Source organism: Oryx dammah, unplaced genomic scaffold (assembly GCF_014754425.2).
Source record: "Oryx dammah isolate SB20612 unplaced genomic scaffold, SCBI_Odam_1.1 HiC_scaffold_1, whole genome shotgun sequence".
Lineage (NCBI taxonomy): Eukaryota > Metazoa > Chordata > Mammalia > Artiodactyla > Bovidae > Oryx > Oryx dammah.
In genome coordinates this window covers 73,702,106-73,723,619 of record NW_024070185.1, presented here as the reverse complement: position 1 = coordinate 73,723,619, position 21,514 = coordinate 73,702,106, and the positions used below count along the sequence as shown (strand labels likewise).

At 43.3% G+C, this 21,514-nt stretch overlaps 1 protein-coding gene across 2 annotated transcripts in view; it reads right to left on the bottom strand.

Moving 5' to 3' along the window:
* Positions 1 to 1,148: 1,148 nt before the first annotated feature.
* The window catches only part of LOC120866238 (transcriptional repressor NF-X1), a 65,230-nt gene continuing 44,864 nt past the window's right edge, over positions 1,149 to 21,514 (bottom strand). For both annotated transcript variants that reach the window (XM_040243819.1, XM_040243828.1), the window contains exons 14-24: positions 18,248 to 18,367; positions 15,933 to 16,012; positions 13,475 to 13,705; positions 12,533 to 12,606; positions 11,637 to 11,738; positions 10,892 to 10,933; positions 5,494 to 5,592; positions 4,835 to 4,901; positions 3,266 to 3,411; positions 2,480 to 2,581; positions 1,149 to 1,427 (exon numbers count right to left, since the gene is read on the bottom strand). In XM_040243819.1, coding sequence (XP_040099753.1) covers positions 1,355 to 1,427; positions 2,480 to 2,581; positions 3,266 to 3,411; positions 4,835 to 4,901; positions 5,494 to 5,592; positions 10,892 to 10,933; positions 11,637 to 11,738; positions 12,533 to 12,606; positions 13,475 to 13,705; positions 15,933 to 16,012; positions 18,248 to 18,367 — 1,136 coding nt within the window. In that variant the 3' untranslated portion in view covers positions 1,149 to 1,354. The remainder of the gene's footprint in view (positions 1,428 to 2,479; positions 2,582 to 3,265; positions 3,412 to 4,834; positions 4,902 to 5,493; positions 5,593 to 10,891; positions 10,934 to 11,636; positions 11,739 to 12,532; positions 12,607 to 13,474; positions 13,706 to 15,932; positions 16,013 to 18,247; positions 18,368 to 21,514) is intronic.

Here is a 21,514-nt window from a genome sequence, read left to right as displayed (position 1 = left end):
TCCACCTCCTGCAGGTGTGGAGATGCTCTCGCAGCACAGCTCAGCCACTCAACCCACTGCTTGCAAGATGAAACAGATGCTTATGAGGCCCCTATTGGGTGTGGGGCCACTGACTCTCTGCTAAACGGGCTCAAGGAGAGGTGTGGCCCTGTCTCCTCCCTCCAGTCACCTGTCCCCACCCTCCCACCCCTCCTGCTGGACCTGATGTCTTTCAAGGCAGAGTGCCTGGGTCAGCACCAAAGGGCAGCCCTGCTTTTCCTGGTAAAACTAAGTGCCAGTTTTGTGACATCACTTCTCATTTCTCCTTCTGTTGCTCGGGGTTTGTGGCTTTTCTGGAGCAGAATGAAGCTGCTGGAAGTCTGGCCTCCATGTTGAAGATGTACCAACGCAAAGAGGGCTGAACTAATGTGACTGTCGCCACACCTGCCTTATAGGAGCCTGAAGAATGCCTCTGGGGGCATGCTGGCATAAGCCCTGGACCATTCACATAGTTTTTGGAATATGCAAACAGAAGTCCAGAGCTCAGAGATAGGGAAAACCAATACAGTCGCTGCAGGCCTGGGAGAAAGTGACATGGGAAAGGTAGGTGCCCAGGAGACTCCTTCTCAACCAGAGAGGAGGGGTTATGCCTGCACAGGTCAGTGCACAGAGGCCGCGGTGTGAACCAGTGGGAGGAAGAGCTCATGCTATGTCCTCCATCATCATGGTAGAGAGGGAACCTGTCACTGCACAGGCTCAATGCTAAGAGGCCCCTGTAGATTCTGGAAGACAGGTCCCCCGAACCCTCTCCTAGGTCTGAACTGATGCTACTGAACACCGCTCAGATAAGTTTAGCTAGGTAGACCAGGCAGAGCTTTTGGCAAAAGACAGCTGGGTTTAACCGCACACCTGACTTCAGATATGGTGTACCAAGCCATTTTTTGGAATTTTGGACTGAGAAGTTAGCCTTTGTCTTTCAGAAGATAGTGATCACTTTGGATTAAAAATGCAAGGCATTGTCAGGAGGAGGATGGGTAACTGGATGGACATCTGAGGCCATGACTAAGTGACATTTTCAGGTTAAAATTCCGGTTTGACTACGGTGATGGTGTGAGGAGCCTGTGCAAATTCAGCTGAATCGCTAGTGATCATCCAGTCAGAGATCTGGCAATAGTGAGACAGTGAGACACTTTACACACAGCAGAGAGGACAAGGGGATTTCTGACACAATCGTGGTTTGCATGTATCAAGGTCAAGACAGTAGGTGAGCTGTGTGAGTCCACCAGGCAGTTGGGAACAAGCATGATTTATCTGCGGGGAAAAAATCTCCATCACACCCAATCATTTTTTTTTTCCTAAGTGTGTCATGATCTCCTCAGTCCTGGACATCAAAGTAGTCAATTACTGGCTCCTTCGCTATCTTCTGTAAATTGCTGCTCCCAGGATTCCTGAAAAGCAAACACAGAATGAGCAATCTTTTCTTGCTTGAGGGAGACCAATTCAGGCAGGTTTCAGTAAGTGAAGGGTCAGCTTCTTTACCATGTGTGAGACTCTGCTAAGACAGTGAGGTCCATATGAACAAGTAACTGTTAGAATTTGGTGAAGGGTACACAGGAGTTTATATTAATATATTAACACTATTCTTTCTATTCTAAAATTTTTCCATAATAAAGTCTTTCCCCAGGGTGGGAGTGGGGCTGGTCCTGAGAGCTACTTGGCCCCAGGAGCTCCTGGCTGACGCTGTGCCCAGTGGGCAACACTGAGCTGTCCCGATCAGTTCCAAGGGAACAGACATGGCTAGGACCCTCCTGGTGACCTTGTACATTTCCCTACCCACCCTTCCAGAGGTGTAGGAGGCTCTGGAGAGCTTCTGTGTGGAAGGCCAGAGCAGGAGGAGAGACCCCACTGGGTTCCCAACAGCTGCCAGCTAGGTGGCCTTGTCCCGTAGGGCAGCTGGTCCCCTCCTGGGAAGGGAAGGCAGGATGACGACCCCTCTCTGCTCCTGGCTGAGAAAACACCTGCCAGACCTGCTGCTTGCTCATGCGGTTTTCTTTTCTCTTTAATCACGAGCATATGGAAAAATGGTTCAAACCATATGTAAGCAGAGCAAAACACGAAAGTTTCCCCCTTCACTGCCAATGGCCCCCTAGAATCCCACTTCCATCTCCAGAGTAACTGTTGTGAACTGTGAGATGTTCCCACATCACCTGGTGTGGCAGACTGAATCCATTTCCCAGTGTCACCATCTATACCATGGAAATCACGGCTAGTGACTTTGCTCCCTGGAGGGCAAGCAGGCATTACCAACAGCAAACCTGGGACCCCTCTGGCATGAACAAATGTGTCCGGCATCCCAGTCAAACATCATATATCTGAATGCAACACCCCAAGGCCAGACCCAAGGAGGCACCAATGACTAGTGAAGCCCAGGGCAGTTCACTCCTCGCTGGCATCTCTGAACAGACAGGGCCCTTTGGGGAAGCAGCTAAAGAATCCTTACTTGTCTGTCTGTCTGTGATGAGCAATCGGTGGTGGAGGCCGTGACTGATTCTCCTTTTCGAGTACACCTGTCAGTGTGGTAGGAGGACAAATGGACTTCCCTCTGTGAAGTCAGAACACAAAGTATTGAAAAGTGAGAACTGTTTGTAGAGACAGGCAGACAGCTAGAAATCCAGCTGTCTTGAATCCATGACTCTTAATGTGACGCTGCAGGGCTCTCTCTGATATGACCTGTCACCTTTGATTAATCCTCATCCCTTTCATCTACCTCTGCTGGGCCCACTACCTTCTTCTTCTAATCTCACTTGAGTCTTCTTTATTGGGAGGTTCTTCCAACTCCTCCAGATTCAGACAGTGATCCTAGGTCCTGCAGTCCCCTCCTTGCCCACACTCCTGCTTCAGTCTCCTCTAATGGCAAACACTCTTCACAGAGGATGCCCTGAGTCCCAGGCCAGTACTCTTTCTGTTTCCACGATGCCAGGAGGATACAAGGGAACAAGGGATGGATCTGATGTGAAATATGCTCTAGGTATGTCTGCTCTGAGGTCTGAGGCATGGGCTTTACTCTCTGGTTCAGAGCCTTAGATCAGTCAGAATGGCTTGCCCAGAAGCAGACTTTTCACCTAATCTTCCAAAGAAGGAAGTAAGAAAAACAACAGCCCAAGGCCAGGACCAAGGAGGCACCAATGACTAGTGCAGCCCTCCTGCCCTCGTCACTGACCAGCCCAGCTTCTCAGGTCCAGTGCGCCCCACCGAGCAGTTTCCCGTGACGGCGAGATCCACCCACCTGACCGCAGTGACCACAACGTTGCGCTTCGGCTCACTGTCATAGCTCACGCTCTCCAGGCCGTACACCTGGGCCAGGTCGTGGATGATCCGGCGGTGGTCTCTGTTCATGGGAGGGAAGCAGTGGCTCTTCTTACTATTTTTCCCCTGTATGGAGGGAAAAGAAGACTGACTGGTAAACAGCATTTTGAAAACAGGCTATGCCTACAGAGGTCCTTCCCACTGTCCTGGAACAGCCTGGGTCAATAAAGAGGTGACTGAGTTTGGGATGGGAGGCCCATGGCACACAGCAATTCACTGCCTGCGGGGCAAGGGTCAGGGGCGGGGAAGGGCACGGGATGTACTCCTGCATCTCCTCTGTGAGCCACGTGGCAGCAGCTGGCTGGAGCCGGGGGGACAGCGGGCAAGTGAACTGAGCATGGGCAGCGCAATGGTTGCTCCCACAGGGCCTCTAACTGGGGAGTGATGTTCTCAAGAAACGACTAAGTAAACCGAAGAGTTACAAAACACTTGTACACTCCACACTAAAAATTCTGAATTTACAGAGACATGCTAGCAGAGAACTGCATCTGCTCAGGTTTCCTAATTAGGAGGGGAACAATGATTCCATTTTCTCCCTTGTGCTAGTATCCTGCTGGGAAGTGGGAACAGAAGGGAGGCAGGGCACAGGGCGAGTAGACAGCGGGAGGGAAACCTATTTTCATTAGATGTGGAGCCAAAGGAGCCATCTCTGCCTCACTCACATGCCCTCTGAATGAAGAGGCAGTCACCGCAGGGCTGGCTGCTGCTGACTACATGAGGGGCTTTTTCGCTTAAAGCCACCTCCTCGACATCTCCGGCTGTCTCCAGGACAGGCTTCCCTCTCTTGAAGGAACTGATACCATTACTGTTCAACTCTACTCCTTCAACTTTATATCTTTGCCCAACATATTCTTTCCTGCCTTTGGGGTAATAAGAACCAGTGAGTCCAATCATACAACAGTCCTTCAGAGATCTCTGTGTGTGCGTACTCAGTCACGTCGGACTCTCTTGTAACCCCATGGACTGTAGCCCACCAGGATCCTCAGTCCATAGGATTTCCCAGGCAAGAATAAAATGGGTGGCCATTTCCTCCTCCAGGGGCTCTGCCCGACCCAGGGAGAACCTGCATCTCCTGCACTGGCAGGCGGGTTCTTTACCACTGAGCCACCATGGAAGCTCATCAGAGATCTGAGGAGTTAGCATGTCTTCCTAAGTATCCCTACTGAATCCCCTTCATCCAGAGTGTCTCCTCCCATTCTTAGGCACAGGGCTAGGATGTGTATTTACATTTAATATTATTGCAAGTATCTTTCCTGAACCAGGCTAGAGCTTCCATGAATGCTATAATGGCTGGGCTTTGGAGAAAGGTAAGGATCCTCAAGGCAGCTGTGACTTTTTCCTACAACTACTTTACACTGACAGTGTTTCTGGGACTTGATTTTTTTTATTATTTTTTTATTTTTTAATTTATTTATTTATTTTTAATGATTTTTTTTTTTTAATCAAGTTGGCCTTAGAAACATGTAGAGCTGGATATTTTGATTTCAACCTTATTCACGGCCTCCACGAGGGCTTCCATTTCCTTCTCAATGTCGCTGACAAACTTTAAGTCCTTCCTGAAATGAGAAATAGTCACAGTTAATTTTGTTTCTGCTCTTTTGAGATCCCTTCCATCCACCCTCTGCCTATACAGTGCAGAAAATGGACAATGTGGGCAGGAAAATTGCAGAGGCCAGGCAGGAACTGTCAGATAACAGAAGGCTGAATGTGATGGAGCAAAGGAAGAGAAAGTAATAAGAAAACAATTATGAGAAGAGAGAAGACAGAAAGAGAAACAGTCATCAGAGGGCCAGGAGACAAGAGGAAAATAAGACCTGTTATCACCCAAGTGAGGACCACCCACGTGACAGAGACCTGGATGGGCAGAGGTGGAACGTGCCCAGAGGCCCTTCACTGCAAGCTAGTCCAACCCTTGAAGGGCCCCAGCTCCTATCACAGGGGCCAAACACACACACACACACCCCTCCCGAGTTCAACTCTTCAATGGGACATTTTGAGAAACCAAGAGAATGACTTATTAAGTACCATATAATTTCTTATAATAGATATATAAATATATAAACTGGCTCAACCACAGAGGACTGCATATCTTAAAAGAGCAAACATCTGGTAAGCCACACTTAAGAAAGTAGGTATCAAGTCACATACCTAGCATCTTCTTTCAAACTGTCACTGAATTTTGACGCCGAAGAACGTACGTTGAAAGGATCAGAATCATCACTGATATGAAATGCCTCTGCTAACCTCCTGAAAGAGAGTGAAGTGTATAAATGAAAGGAAAGGAGGGGGAGGAAAATTATCTCATAGTAACAGAGTGCCCACCAGGTTCTGTTTTTTATACATTAATCATCTCATTTCAGTAAACCTGATTATTCAGGAGAATAAGAACAACTTGGGACAAGACACTGAATTGTCTTCAGAGAACAAAGTAAGTAAGATACATCTAGATGGTTCTGAGCAAGCTGTAGGCTGACACTGGAGACTCATCGTCTGGTGAAGAGAAGGGTGAGGGAGGGCGCGCACTGGGGATGGTCAGTGGGAAAGATTTCCTGAGGTTTCACCTGAACATCAGATGAATAAAGTAGAAAGAGAATACTAAAATTAACATCACTCTACAGAAAGTCTACAAAATAAAGAATTCCATTAACAACATAAGCGCTAAGTTAATTTTAATGTACTTCCTTTCATACTTTTCTTCTATAATTTTAAGCAGTACATGAAACTCTGAATCTTTTTTAGCTTTTCTCATATTACTGTTTGATTTTCACACTCCCTGTATTAACAGCTGCATAATCTTCTAATTTTATATGTCCCACAATTTACATAAGCATTCCCCATTTAGGTTCCTAGAACACTCCCCCAGTTTTTCAATATGATAAGTAACACAATATCTCTGAGCAAAAATCTTTTAAGATTATTTCTCTGGAAAATGTTTCCAGGTGTGGCAATAACTGCATTAATAGTATGGACCTGAGACCCAGATCATCATGGTCCAAGAGTTCCAGAACGCTGTTTGTGCTTTGACCGGCAGTTGTATGAGTCTTATGGCATCTCACCAACACCTGGTTATGTCCTTTTTTTTTTTAAAGATAGTTAAAATTCAGTTTAGCATTTATACAGTTTTCCTTTACAAGGAGACAGGGATCTCTTACAAGCTTAATGCCCATAAGAATTTGGTTTATTGTTGCTGCTGCTGCTAAGTCGCTTCAGTTGTGTCCAACTCTGTGTGACCCCATAGATGGCAGCCCACCAGGCTCCCCGGTCCCTGCGATTCTCCAGACAAGAGCACTGGAGTGGGTTGCCATTTCCTTCTCCAGTGCATGAAAGTGAAAAGTGAAAGTGAAGTCGCTCAGTCGTGTCCGACTCTTAGCGACCCCATGGACTGCAGCCTACCAGGCTCCTCCATCCATGGGATTTTCCAGGCAAGAGTACTGGAGTGGGGTGGTTTTCTAATTTTTTACCAGTGGTTTAGTTTTCATATTTTCAAGAGAATTCCTAGAGGGGGAGATCTTTTAATGTTTTGATTAGTTGGCCACTAATTCAAACGTATACACCAATAAAACATAACTGTGGGATGAATTTGGTCTGGCAGTTTTCTATTTCTACAATGGATCATGTATTTGCAACTTTAGATGGCATTTTCCTTTTCAAATCCACATGTCTTTTTTTTTTTTTCAGGTCTGTGAGTAAGAAAGAATCCTTATATAGTGAGGGTCATTATGTCATTGTTCGAAGATTGAAGAGAAATTCAAAAGGCTTCCAGAAATAGCTAGTTCTAATCAATAACTTTCATTTACTGAGCATCTACTATGTGTTAGGCTTGTGCCAAGAGTTTTATGTATATCATTAGTTTTACTGTATTAACCCTCATAACAACTCAGGGAGGTAGATACTATTATTATCACTCACTATTCACACATACATGGGAAAATTAAAGCTTAGAGGGATAATGTGTTTTGTCCAAAGTCACACAGCTATGTATGTGAAGCTAAGATTCAATTCTGGGCAGTCTAACTCTAGAGCTATGGTTTGCTCTAACTGCTGTACAATACTGTCTCAACTACACAAAGGTGCATCTCTGTGTTTTGGAGGCCTTCTATGCATTCACTACAGCATTTTTGAAATCTCTGGACTGCAGCAGAGAACAATGTGACAGTTCTTAAAGGACAAGAGTTGTGAATAGAAATTATTACAAAGTTACCATAAGGGTCAAACCAAAGGAAATGTGGGCAGTGCTATTAATCATATTACCATCTACACATTTAGTCATCTAAAAAGGTATTGTTAACAATTGTTCAAAGTTGCACTTCTAGGTAAAACAAGACTGCACTTGTCTGCATTTATTTGTTTCTGCTTAACTCTATCTTGAAAAAATTTCAAAGAATGGTTAAGTTACAAGAATATTACAATGGGACTTCCTTAGTGGTCCAGAGCAGCTTCGAATCTGGTCTGGGAAGATGCCACTGCGGGGCAACTAAGCTTGTGGACCACAACTACTGAAGCGTGCACACTCTATAGAGTCCATGCTCTGCAACAAGAGAGGCCACTGCTTGCCACACTAGAGAAAGCCCACAGACAGCAACAAAGACCCAGTGCAGCCAAAAAAAATTACAATAAACTCCTACATACTCTTCACCTAAATTCTCCAAATATAAACATTTTCACAGAACTATACCTTTAATCTCTGTTGGAACTAGAAAGTTTGTCAGGCACTGAATAAATGCCCCTTAATCTGATAAAGAATATACTCAAATAACTTACAACAAACATTATAGACAGTAGTGAAATATCTATTATCACTACCTTCTATTCAATACTGTACTGGAGGCCTAGCCAGTGTGATATGCCAAGAAAAAGAAAAAAGTTAAGAATCAGAAATAAATTAGAAGAGGACATGATTGTGCACATGCAAAATCCAAAAGAAGCTACAGATGAACTATTAGAAATAAGTAATTTAGCAAGGTTGTGAATACTGGTCAACAAATATCAACTGTATTCCTACATGCCAGCAACAAGCAATTAGAGAATTAAAATTTTAAAGTGATAACAAGAAAAAAATACCATTTATAATAGCGTCAAAAAACATCAAACAGCAAAGAACAAATCTACTTAAAGATGTACAAAATCTATATACAGAACACTATAAAAATATCATTAAAAGAAAACATGACTAAATATAAGGATATACTTTGCTCAAGGACGAGAGGCCTCAATATTACAAAAGTACCAAATCTTCCCAGACTGATCTATAAATACCAGCTCAATTAAAATCCCAGTTTTTTTTTTTTTTTTTTGCAGATATTGATAACCTATTTCTAAAATTTAAATGGAAATGCAAATGGCCAAGAATAGCCAAGACAATCTTGAAGAAGGACCATGTTTGAAGAGACATGCTACCACTTTTTAAGACTTGTTATAAAGGTACAATAATTCAGATAATGTGATACTAACACAATGGAACAGAATGAACTCAGAAATAATCCATATGCAACATGACTACTTGCTTTAAGACAAAGGTGGCACTGCAGCAAACTAAGAAAAGGATTTCTTGATAAATGATATTAGTCAAGTGAACATTTGTTTGAAAAAAAAATAATGGAATCATGAACCCTCCTTATACTATGATTAAAAAAAAAAAATTGGTCCAAGTCAACTATAGTTCTAAATGTGAAAGGTAAAATAAGGTTCCTAGACAATAACACAGAATACCAATATGACCTCAGGATAGACAAATACTTCTTGAACAAGCTATAAAATGTACTATTAACTAAGGAAAAGATTGATAAACTGAACTACATTAAAATTAGAAATTTCTATTTATTAAGACACCATTTGGAGAGTGAAAAGTGAATGCACAGAGTGTGAGAAACAACAATATACAAAACAGGACTTCCCTGATGGTACAGAAGATAGGAATTTGCCTGATAATGCAGGGGACATGGGTTCAATCCTTGGTCTAGGAAGATTCCACATGCGTCAGAGCAACTAAGCCCTTGAGCCACAATTACCAAGCCTGTGCTCTAAAGCCTGTGAGCTGCAACTACTGAAGCCACGTGCCTAGAGCCTGTGTTCCGTAAGAGAAGCTAGTGCAATGAGAAATACATGCACTGCAACAAACTGATTCTTATTCAATGTAGAGTGGCCCCTGCTAGCCACCGCTCAAAGCTCACAAGCAACAGTGAAGACCCAGCACAACCAAAAATAAATAAATTTATTCTCCTTTAAAAAATTTATTTATTTTTGGTTGTGCTGGGTCTTAAAAATATAAAGGTGGTGGTTTAGTTGCTAAGTCACGACTGACTCTTGCGACCCCACGGACTGTAGCCCACCAGGCTCCTCTGTCCATGGGATTTCCCAAGCAAGAATACTGGAGAGGGTTACCATTTCCTTCTCAAATAAAACAAAGGACTCATATCCAAAATATATAAAGAATTCCTAGTAATCGATATGAAGAAGACAGATGATACAATTAAAAAATAAGCAAAGACCTGAACTGGTACTTCACAAAAGAGGATATCCAAATGGCCAATAAACATACGAAAAGGTGTTCAACCTCACCAGTCATCAGAGAAACATAAATTAAAAGCTCAGTGATATCCAGTTATACATCTACAAAAATGGATTAAAGTTTAAGAGACTGACAATTCCAAGTGCTGACACAAGCAGAGACCCATGGGAAATACGACCCTGTTCATGGGAGTGTAACTTGTTACAACCATTTTTAACACTGGCTGAATCAACAGAAGCTGAAAATACATGTACCTTATTAATCAGCAATTCTACTCCTGAGTTTATTATCCAGTAGGAATGAGTACATATATACAGCAAAGCTAGTACAAGGATGTTCTTTACAGAGCCCAATACCAATAACAATACATGTAATCTATTAACTATAGAATAGATAAGTGATGATATATTAAAATAAAATAAATATTGTTCAGGAATGAAAACAAACAAAATACTGCTATATGCAACAAATATCACAAATATAATGAAAGAAACCAGACAAAAATACCACCCACATGATTTCATTAAAGTCCAAAAACAGACAAAATAATCTAAACTGTCAGAAGTCAGGATACAGGTTCTATCTCAGTGGAGTGTAAGAACAGCTTCTGGAAACTTTCTATATCTTGACCTCATTGCTGATTACACCAATGTATTCAATTTGTGATGACTCACTGATCTGGATAGTTTTGATCTATATGTATGTTATACTTCAACATAAAGGTTCATTAAAAAATTTTAAGCCTCTTATCTCCATTGGAATCAGGAAGTCTGCCAGTCCCTGAATTAGTACGCTGTGGGGCATGTAATGTTTATACTTGCCCGAAACCACTTAAGCTCATGTTTCAGAAACATGCTGAGATCACCCAACTGGTTTATCCTTAGGCACTTCAATTCTTGATGATTGAATTTCTTCTGCTCCCCAATAGCAGCAAAAGACTCAGAGCAGGTGCTGAATGAATGCTTGAAGGGTTCCTCCCTCCCACTAACTTCACAGAGCTCAAAGACAATTAGATAAATCGTAGTTCAAACTACTTACTTTTTCCTTTCCAAGGCTGAACATTCCTCATCACACTCCAGCCTTGAGAAACAAAGAAAAAATTAAGTGAGACTGCAGGTTTCACAGCTCCTACTCTGAGTAGCTCAGCTGGTAAAGAATCTGCCTGCAATGCAGGAGACTGGGGTTCGATTCCTGGGTCAGAAAGATCCCCTGGAGAAGGAAATGGCAATCCACTCCAGTATTCTTGCCTGGTGAATCCCAAGGACAGAGAAGCCTGGCAGGCTACAGTCCATGGGGTCACAAGAGTGGGACGCGACTTAGTGACTAAACCACTGTCACCACTCAGCAATAAACTCTTGGATGGTCAAACAATGGCTGGATGAGGTCCCTCTCAAGGACAGGTGGGCAGGCCTTAGAAGGACTTCAGTGTCCCGAGGCTGCTCAGCTCCCCACATGCTCCCAGCAGCCCTCTGACAGCCCCCTCTCCCTCTCTTGACACAGCCACCTTTCTGTTCTCTTGCAGGTTAAAATGTACATGCCCAGGTCTCTGCTTTCTCTGGCTACTATCTGGAGTGAGGCCCAGAAATGCTTCCTCTGGTCTTAGCTGTGTCCTGAGTAGGATTCACTGCACTGGAGTGGGTGTGGCCTCTTAATGTCAGAGGTCTGTTGAATACTGTGTGTACAAGGCTTTACTGTAGGGACTGACACAAGTGAATGGTTCCTGCCCTCTGGAAATTAAGTCTAATGCGAGAAAGAAGGCACAGCTACACATTTTTTAAATTACCTGGCTTGGTGAATTTCCTTCTTAGTAATCAACTTGCTGATCTCCACTGAATCTCCAAGCTGCATGTCTGTTATTTTGGAGGCCATGGAAATAGCAGCTATTCTGAAGTACAAAAAAGAAAGGGAAGAAAGGCACTGCAGTTTCACAAGAATCTCCTCACACCAGGAACACAAAATATGTCTTTCAAGAAAAATCTGCCTCTTGACAATCTGTGTAGCCTTGGAAGCCCATTTATTGTAACTATCCACACATTTACGTGGTATCTCAGTCTAAACAGCTCCATAGGAAATGAGGTAATCAATTCCTTAGCACCCCCTTGAACATCTGGGCCAATCCGGGCACTCAGTGGGTATTCACAGTCAATCTCATGTTGCATACTCCTGAAGTCCCACCTCTATGACACATCTATGCATCTCTGCATCTCCAAGATGATATCTCTGCACCTATTCATCCATCCATCCTATCATCTCCACCCCTGTATTCAGATCCCTATGTGACCACACAGATCCCAAGATTTCAGGAGGCTGTAAAGACAACCCACAGAACAGCCAGAAACCCCCACACTCCAGTAGGAGCACAGGGCCTGGCTGTGCCACCACAAATGGTGGGACATGAAAGCAATTCATGCAACCTCAGGACATCTTCCCTTCTGATCTCATGGTGAAATAAGACCAGAGGTAGAGAGAGAGGAAGGAGGAGGAGAAATAAAATGGTTTACAAATTAAGGTTAGGGAAGGTAATAAGGTACAAAAACCAGTACTTTTTCTTTGAACCTGAAAAACTAGATTCAAAATTTATTTTAAAAACTTTCCTTAAAAGTTGCAAAGATCCTATAATAAACTCCTGTATATCCTTTACCTAGGCCTACCAATTGTTAACATTTAAGTAGCACTAACCTTTGATAAGTACTGGATGCTTCTGAGCAAACCATGATTTCTTTTCTTCGTCCACATTCACACTGCAGCTCTATCTGAAATAAGATGAACATGGAGCAGCTTTCAGCCCACGGAAAACATGTGAATGGGCAGGTTTGTTTTTAAAGCCTCTCTCGAATCAAACCTTGGCAGAGAACACAGAGACAGGGAAAGGCTCCTCTCCAGGATGGAGGCGCTAACCACACATGCAAACTAACAAGGCGGTGGCTGACATGCTAGGAGGAAGCGCCAGGTGTACAGTGCCCCTTATTGGGGATTATTCCTGTCCTTAATCCAGCCTGAAGGGGCAGGCCTAGAATGAAGCTTCTACCACCAAAGCAGAGGTAGACACTTGACCCAGGACCAGCTGACGTCTGATCGACTCCACTTCATCCCTCCACTTTCACTTCCTCAGGGGAGACCTTGCTTCATCCCTTAGAACAGTTAAGTCCCCCACTCACATGTTCCTGTGCAACCCCTGCAAGGGTGTAACTATTTCACAATCCTTAGCAGAGTCACGGGTAACTACCTGAGTAACTAGTTAGTATCTGTCCATCTGATTAATGGAACCATGTGTCTCCTGTTCACTGGTAGAGCTCCAGCATCTATACAGCATAACATCTTATACAAAACAGACACTTAAAATACTTGCTGAATGAATGGAGTGGGCAATCAAAAGTCTCTCCTGAGAATTCGATCAAAGGGAGGCAGAGACTGGTCAGGTGGCAGTGGGTACTTTCTGAACTAAAAGGCCATCTCAAGCTTGGGAGACAGAAGTCCACCTTTCTCTTTGTTAACCTGCAGTTCCTTGTAACCAACGACCCCCGATTAGGATGTGTGCCGAGGTGCCTCTGCAGGCAGTTCTAGACTCACTAGCAGCGCCAGGACCACAGCCAACACCCCACTGGAGCCAGGACTCCGCACCTTGGCCTTGCAGGCGGTGACGGGGCAAGGCAGGCTGCGGTGGCAGGGCGCCATGCACGGGTGGCCACAGTCGGCTCTGGAGGCGGTGCAGGGCTGCTTGCAGATCTCGTCCCCCAGGCATCCTCCTTTGTGACAGAGCCTCTGACACTTGTGCATCCCACACGGCAGCGCGGCCCCGCAGGGTAGTCCACAAGAGATATCAACCAGGTGACAGGGAATGTTGCTTCGTAACTAGGAGAGAAGTAGCCGGGTTCTCATCTCCATTCAGGATCTGGGGTGGGTTTTAACTTCCTATTTAAACATTTCTGAATGTTCATAATCAGTATATTTAAAAAAAAAATTTTTTTTTAAAATCAGGCTGATTTTCAAAGTCTGAAAGGTTAGTTTGAAAAGAAAATAAACCTGAGCTTTATTTAATAATGCTTGTTACGGTTTGAAAGGATTTGTTTTAGCAGCTGAGTGTGTGACTTGCAACATAAACTTCCCAAGGTGAGTAACAAGCATGTGCAACCAGATAACTAGGGAGTATCTGAAAATGCTATGACTCACTGGGAGGGTCAGGGATCTTCTAACTCTGTAAACAGCTAGGGTATTGAGTTGACAGAAACCCTGGGGGTGGGGGCACCCTGGCTCATGGTTTCCGGACTGCTGGAGGGCAGTTTTATGTAATTAAATACTCAGCTCTCCTCACATCTCCCAACTCCTGGTCTCCATAGTTTTAAATAGCTCCATCATTAAAAAAAATTTAGAGGCAACAGGCCATGGAACCACCAAGTCATTTTTTCTTGAGAAATTGCCTTCCACCCAGGATTCCTCACTCTAGGAGAAAGATGCTGGGATTTTACTCCTGCGGGACCAAAGATTACTCTCATGTATCCGCTCAAAGTCTTAGGGCCCCAGAGCCTAGCACATCCCTGCTGTGGATTCGGTATTTTGGCGGAAGGTATTCCCAGTCACTAAACGCTCCGTTACTTTACCACTGGGCTAATCCGCGCACACGCTGTGCCCTGTGCTGCTCCTGCCCACATCACCTGCCTATCTTCTCATCGTCCTTCAGGTTACTTATGTTACTTCCTCCAGGAAGACATTCCCTGGGTAGGGGTCCCTTCAGTACTCTGTACTTCCCACACGGCTGTACCTATAATCGACTGCTCATTCATCTGCTTTCTGCCCCACAATGAAGGCTCCACCAGGGCAGGGCCAGCCCCCATGGTTCACTTCTCATTCACCTGAACCCAGCCAGCTGCCTAGTACAGAGCAGGCATGCAGTAAATATTTGCTGACTGAAGTCCAACAACACAATGGTAACACATGGATCTCTCAGAATGGTTACTCTCAGAGGAAGTAAGATTTTTCAGAGGAAGAATAAATACTAAGGATTATGACTTGAGAACCTCTGACAGGAAATAAGTGGAGAAAAATATGTCCATCAAGATAAGAATACTGAAAGCATGTTGTCACAGTTGTCAAGAGTTTCAAGAAATGTTGGCCAACATGTTATGAAGTAAAAAAAGCAGGTTACAAAACAGTATAATCTTCATACAGTAGAGGATAATATGTGATACACATGCCTGAAATCTACACACCGGAATGTTTAATAAGAGTATTTCTGGGTAGCAAAACTATATTAACAGTCTACAGTGAATATGCCTTTTTAAAATTAAAGAAATTTAAAAATTGTTTCAAAGGGTCTATAGTCAGCAGTGCCAAATACAGCTTAGATGCTAAGAATAAGCATGACAATCCTTCATGGTGGTGGCAGTGGGGAAGGGGAGGTTAGTGGGGAGGAAGGCATTTGGCCCGTAAGCAGGATGGAAATTTGTGAAAGGAGTAGAGAGAAGGATTGGTGGTAACTGGCAGGGAGCCCACGTGCACTCTTGGGATGTTCTCACTGTAACACTTTTCCCTAGACTGGCAACCCCTACCCATGCTAGCTAACCTGGACGCTATCTCTGAACACAGCTCATGTTCTCAGGGCCTACTAGCTGAGTCTCATTTCACTGTAACCAGATTAAAAATGAGAGCAGAATAGTCTAAGAATGCTGACTGCATGGTTCCATTTATGTGACCTCATGAAAAGGCAACAGACTTTGTTAGGACAGGTAACAGATAACTGATTACCGGCGCTGGAGGAAAGGGGAGAGTAATTCTGAAGGGACATGAAGGAGTATGTGGGGGTGAATGACCTGTTCCACATCTTGACTGTGGTGGTGGTGACATGACTATATGACTGCTTGTGTCAAAACTCATAGACCTGCATGCTAAAAAAGGGTAAATTTTATTTTATGCAAACTATACCTCAATGATAAAAAAAAAAAAAGAAAAAAAAAAGTGGCAATAGCAAATCTCTGCTGCTTTGGAGCCTATTTACTTTGAGAAACAATGAGGCTAATCCTCTTAACGAAATCCAACAATAAACCTCTGGTTGGAACAATGAACCACTTTAGAGAAAGCTTACCTCATGTTTACCCATGCACCACTTCTGAGTGAGGAAAGTACAAGGAGGGCACTTGTCCTCACTATGGCAAGAATGATACACTGGAGAAAGAGAAAGGTAAAATCGGGAATTATGTTCAAATAACACCACACAAACTATTATACATATTATAATAGCATTTGACATGGAACTTTTATATTTAGGAGCTAAAAGTACTTTTTAAAATGGTCACTGGAAAGTAAAAGTAGTTGGCTTTATATTAAAGGGCTGAAAGATGAGCATGGGAAAAAGAAACCCAGCTGAGGGGGGAGAGACACAGAAGCAGAGAAGGGGGCAGCTGGCCCACCCCATGTCCTGAGGCACGGCCACATGGCCTGTGCACATTACTCAGTCATGCTTGTGGTCCTCCCGTACACAGCTCCCCTCTGTTCAGACATCTTGGTTACTTACCTCATCTAACATGCTTCCTCTGACTCCTTTCAATGTCTTTACTGCCTGAAAGAGGCAGTTCATTCAAACTCATCCCCTACAACGCAGCCTTCTGTGGCTGACCCCTCCCTGCCCTGAGCTCTCTTGCTCTCCCTGACCTCTTGGTTCTGAGGCAGATGGCTTGCTGCAATGCTATCTGCCCATCTTCATGCAATGGCTGGTTGTGGCAAATGTACTCAACTACCATCTTCTTCCTCCCAGAAACAACAGAGCCCCCTTCAGGTCCTGGGTTATTGTTTTCTTCCTCTGAACTTCCCTCTATGTCTGACAGCATGCTGCATATACAACAAATGCTCAAGAAAAGTGAATGCTGAATGAAAGCAGGCTAAAACAAAACAAATCACAAATGGCTAAGTTCTCACTATGGACATTCATCAGCAGGATCTGGACTTCATCTCAACATCTACAAGTGACTATAAAGAAGTGAGTGTGAGTGAGTGTGCTGAGCGTCTGCTTGAATATTAACTTCACAGTGGCATGGACACCACTCACAAGCTAAGCTGGGAGGGTCATCTTAAGGTCTCCAGGGAAGGAGGGACTTCTCACTTCATAAGGAATTTACTTAATTCTTCTTCACTCTTAAAAAAATTAAGAACTGGTTGTTTCATCAGTCTCAATCATATGGCCAGATTTACTGTAAGGATCAAATCTGATGACTTAAGTTATATCAGGTTTGCCTCTGGGACGTGACAAAAAAGGAAATGATGGGCCAGATACAGTCCGAGGGGAAAGCCAGTGACTACACTGGAAAGAAAGTGGGTGATGTCAGGTAGCTACTGGTCTGGTGTCTACAGCAGTCTATCACAGGAAAACTGGAAACAAATGTCCAGCAATATGAGACTGACTGAATCAGTTATGGACTATCCATGTAACGGCACACCCCACTATCATCTAGAAAAATATTTATTGATAAGGAGACAGATTAAAATTACAGTAATAAGAGAGAAAAAAATCTATTACTTAAAATAAGTTCAATAAAATTCCACTTTTATTTTAGGGAAAAAATGCAAATATATATTTTTGCCCATGGAAAAAGGCCCTGAAAAATCACCAGGCAAGAATACTAGAGTGGGTTGCCATGCCCTTTCTCCAGGGGATCTTCCTGACCCAGAGACTGAACCCAGGTCTCCCGCACTGCAGGTGGATTTACCGCATTGCAGATTCTTTACCGTCTGAGCCACCAGGGAAGTCCGAAAAATACATAGGAAGGCATAATTCTTAAAAGGTTACATAAGATTTAATTTCAATCTTTGATTTTACTTTTTTCTTTTTATATATGTTGCATCTACAACAAAACTGAAATTACTTTTAATTTTATAAAAAGATGCTTCACTTTGAAATATGCACCGAAAGTGGAGGCCACAAAAAGGAAGACAAGACTAGCTGGGGCTTCTCCCGACATTCTGGGTGTGTTTGACGCCCACATGGTAAAGCAATGAAACGCACTGTCATTCCCAGCTGTGGCCCAGATCACAGACCCCTCTTCACAGAAGCAGCCTGAGCACAGGGAACAAGCAGCAGCCACGACGGTGTGACCTGAAAGCAGTGAAAGCTATCCTGTGCTGTGCTGAGTCCCTCAGTCGTGTCTGACTCTCTGTTACCCCAGGGACCGTAGCCTGCCAGGCTTTTCTGTCTGTGGGCCTCTCCAGGCAAGAATACTGGAGTGGGTTGCCATGCTCTCCTCCAGGGGATCTTCCCCAGCCGGGGATGGAACCCGTGGCTCCTGCACTGCAGATAGATTCTTTGCTGTTGAGCTACCAGGGAAGCCCTGAAGACCACCATGCGATACCCTAAGTGACACAGTGTGGGCAGGCTGTGAGGTGTGGAGGCAAGCAGATGGGACCCACCTGGGTGGTCACATTCATGGACTCTGGCACAGGTCCGGGTACACTCAGGGGGCCTGGTGCCACAGGGAACTGGAGGGTAGATCACCGATGCACCACAGTGGCAGGTTAATTCATCAAAACCTGGTGAAGCAGCAGGTAAAACAAACCTTCATGAGTTTGAGATTTGCACACAGATAACTACAAACACACTTTTTTTTGGGGGGGAGGCTTGTATTTTTAGAGGCTAATTTTTAGGGGCTGCCTTTTCTTAAAAAAAAAAAAAAGTTTTTATTTTATTAAAGTTGTCTGGTAGCAAAGCATTCAATTTTTACTTGCAGCAAACTTTTAAGTCCATGAGTAATCCGAGACAGTTTTACATGTATTTTATAAACAAATGACCTACAGAACAGAAGACTTCCACTAGAGATACAGATCCTTTTTCCCCCCTAACTTTTTGGTTAGGAAAATGGATAGAGATTATGAAAGCCACAGATAACTAGTTAAGTTCAGCAAACTCACAGGGGACTGCCAACAAGCAGCTGACTGTGTCCCGAGCTCTCCTAACCCTCTGGTCCAAGTTGGAGGCCGGGTCTTTAGCCATAGTTCTCAACTAGAGACCAAGAGTCAGAAGCCCAGGCCCTCCAGGACTCCTCCATTCAATGCTTTTCTCCAGTCAATACCTCCAACAAACAGAGGCTATATAATGTGATGAAAAGGGTTCTGTAAATACAATGGGAAATTGAGGCTTCTAGATCCGAACCTGGAGAAGGTGATGGCACCCCACTCCAGTACTCTTGCCTGGAAAACCCCATGGATGGAGGAGCCTGGTGGGCTGCCATCTATGGGGTCACACAGAGTCGGACACGACTGAAGTGACTTAGCAGCAGCAGCAGACCCGAACCTACTTCTCACTTGCACAAGGACTGTAGGCAGGTAACTTAACACCTCTGAGATTTCTTCCTTTTGGTCAAAAGGGGATACCAACCTTTGACCTACCTACTTGGAAAGCATATTGTGGGCAAGGGCTAATATATGTGAAACAGGTGAAGAGTAAGAGGCTACATAACTTATCTTTATGGAACTCCATGTGTGGGATTTATAACAAAGCACTGACTCAACTCCTTTTTGAAATATGGTAGATCTAGTATTTTCCAGAGAAGGTATGTTGGGGAACCGTGATCCAGGCTGATCTTTTAATGGAGCAGTTCTCAAAGTGTGTTCTGTTGACCCCTAGGACTCCCTGAGATCCTTTCAGGGAGTCCAGGAGGTCAGTTATTTTCATAATAATACTTAGATACTATTTGCGTTTTTTCACTGTGCTGACATTTGCATTGATGGTACGAAAGCAACTGATGGAAATACTGCCAAAGGCATTCATGCAAATCAAGGCAGTAGCACCAAACTGTAACCACTTTATAGTAGATAAAAAATGCAAGGTTCACTTAAGTCCTTGATGAAGAAGTAAAAAAATCTTAACCTTTATATACAGGTCTTTCTAATATTCTGTGGAACAAAGTAGGATATCTGCTTAAAGCACTTTTGTTGCACACAAAAATACAGTCATCCCTCAGTGTCCTGGGTGGGGAGGAGGGCTGGTTCCAGGACTCCCATGGATACCAAAATCTAAGAATGCTGAAGTCCCTTATATAATATGATGTAGTATTTGCATACGACCTATGCACATCCTCCTGTATACTTTTTTTGGGGGGCTATAATTTTGGATTTATTTCAGAAAAGCTGTTGACATTATCTTGTAAAGTTAAATGCCTACATGCCCTGAAAAGCAAAAATTCTACCCTTATGAACAAATTTTAGAAAAATTATTATGTAAGTGTACAAGAAGACACATGTAAAAGGTTCTTAACAGCAACACTAACAGTAAAAAAATGCTGGAAACTACACAAATGTCCTTTGATAAAGGAACAGATCAATAAATGATGTTATATTTACTGAATCAAATATTACAAAGCAGTGAAGATGTATGAGACCCAGCTATTTACAAAAATATGGATGCATCTTAAAGTATAATCTTGAATAGAAATGTCCTATAAGACTAGATAAACACAGAATTATTTTTATGGATTTCAACATAAGCACAATTGGCTTACACACATGTCAGATTAATGACATATATGGTTTTCTATAGTAGTGTAGAAACTACTACTATAAAGCTACTTAAATGTTCCACCAGTTTTTTCCAGGAGAAAGCACGGGATAGTCAAGTGTAAACAGGTAGATGAAATCCACATTTAAGTTTTTAGGTTGCATAATGGCTCCCCTGTATATTTTAAATCATCTCTAGGTTACTTATAATATCCAATACAATATAAATGCTATGTAAACAGATGCCAGCAGAAAGCAAATTCAAGTTTTGTTTTTGGAACATTCTAGAATTTCTTCCCCTTGAATGTTTTCAACCCATGGTTGGTTGAGTCTATGGACGTGGAGCCCACAGATAGACAGCTGTCTGACCACTGGTCGTTTTAAAGAACTGCACTTTTTTGAGTTCTGAGCTGAATTAACTTTTTTTCATAAGACACCATTTTGCCTGAAAAAGTAACCAACAAACTATGATTATTTAGACTTGGTTATTTTGGCAGATACTTAATCAAAAATTAACAGTGAGCCTGTCATTTCAAGAAAACCAACTTTGTTGCCAATGGTAACGTTCAAGCTTTCAAGTGAAAACATAATTTTGGAAAATATGCACTTACCACTAAGAGCTTGACAACTTCCTAATACTGTTCCCAAGACTTTTCTGATGAGATTGGTAGTATATTAAGGAATGTGAGTTTTTAATATAACACAAACAGACCCATCTTAGAATCACTGCCTACAACCCAAGATTAAGGGACAACATAGCAATTACTTGTTTTAAAGTCTCAATTGCTTCTCTGCCCATAGATTCCACGAGTCAGCACTGTTGACGTCTCCCCTTCTACTGCCATCACTCTCAGTCAGAGTCTCCCAAAGAGCCTGAACGGCTGTGGAAGCTCTTCATCGGAGCTTTGAGCTTTGAAACAACCAATGACTGAGGAGCCATTCTGAGCAACAGGGAACGCTCACAGACTGTGTGGTAATGAGGGATCCAAATACCAAGTGCTCCAGAGGCTTTGGTTTGTCACATTTGCCTGTGGAGGGGGTGGATGCAGCCATGAGTGCAAGGCTGCACAAGGTGGATGGATGAGCTGTGGAACCCAAGAGGGCCGTCTCGAGAGAAGATTCTCAAAGACCTGGCGCCCACTCAACTGTGAAAAAGATTTTTGTTGGTGGCATTGAAGAAGACAC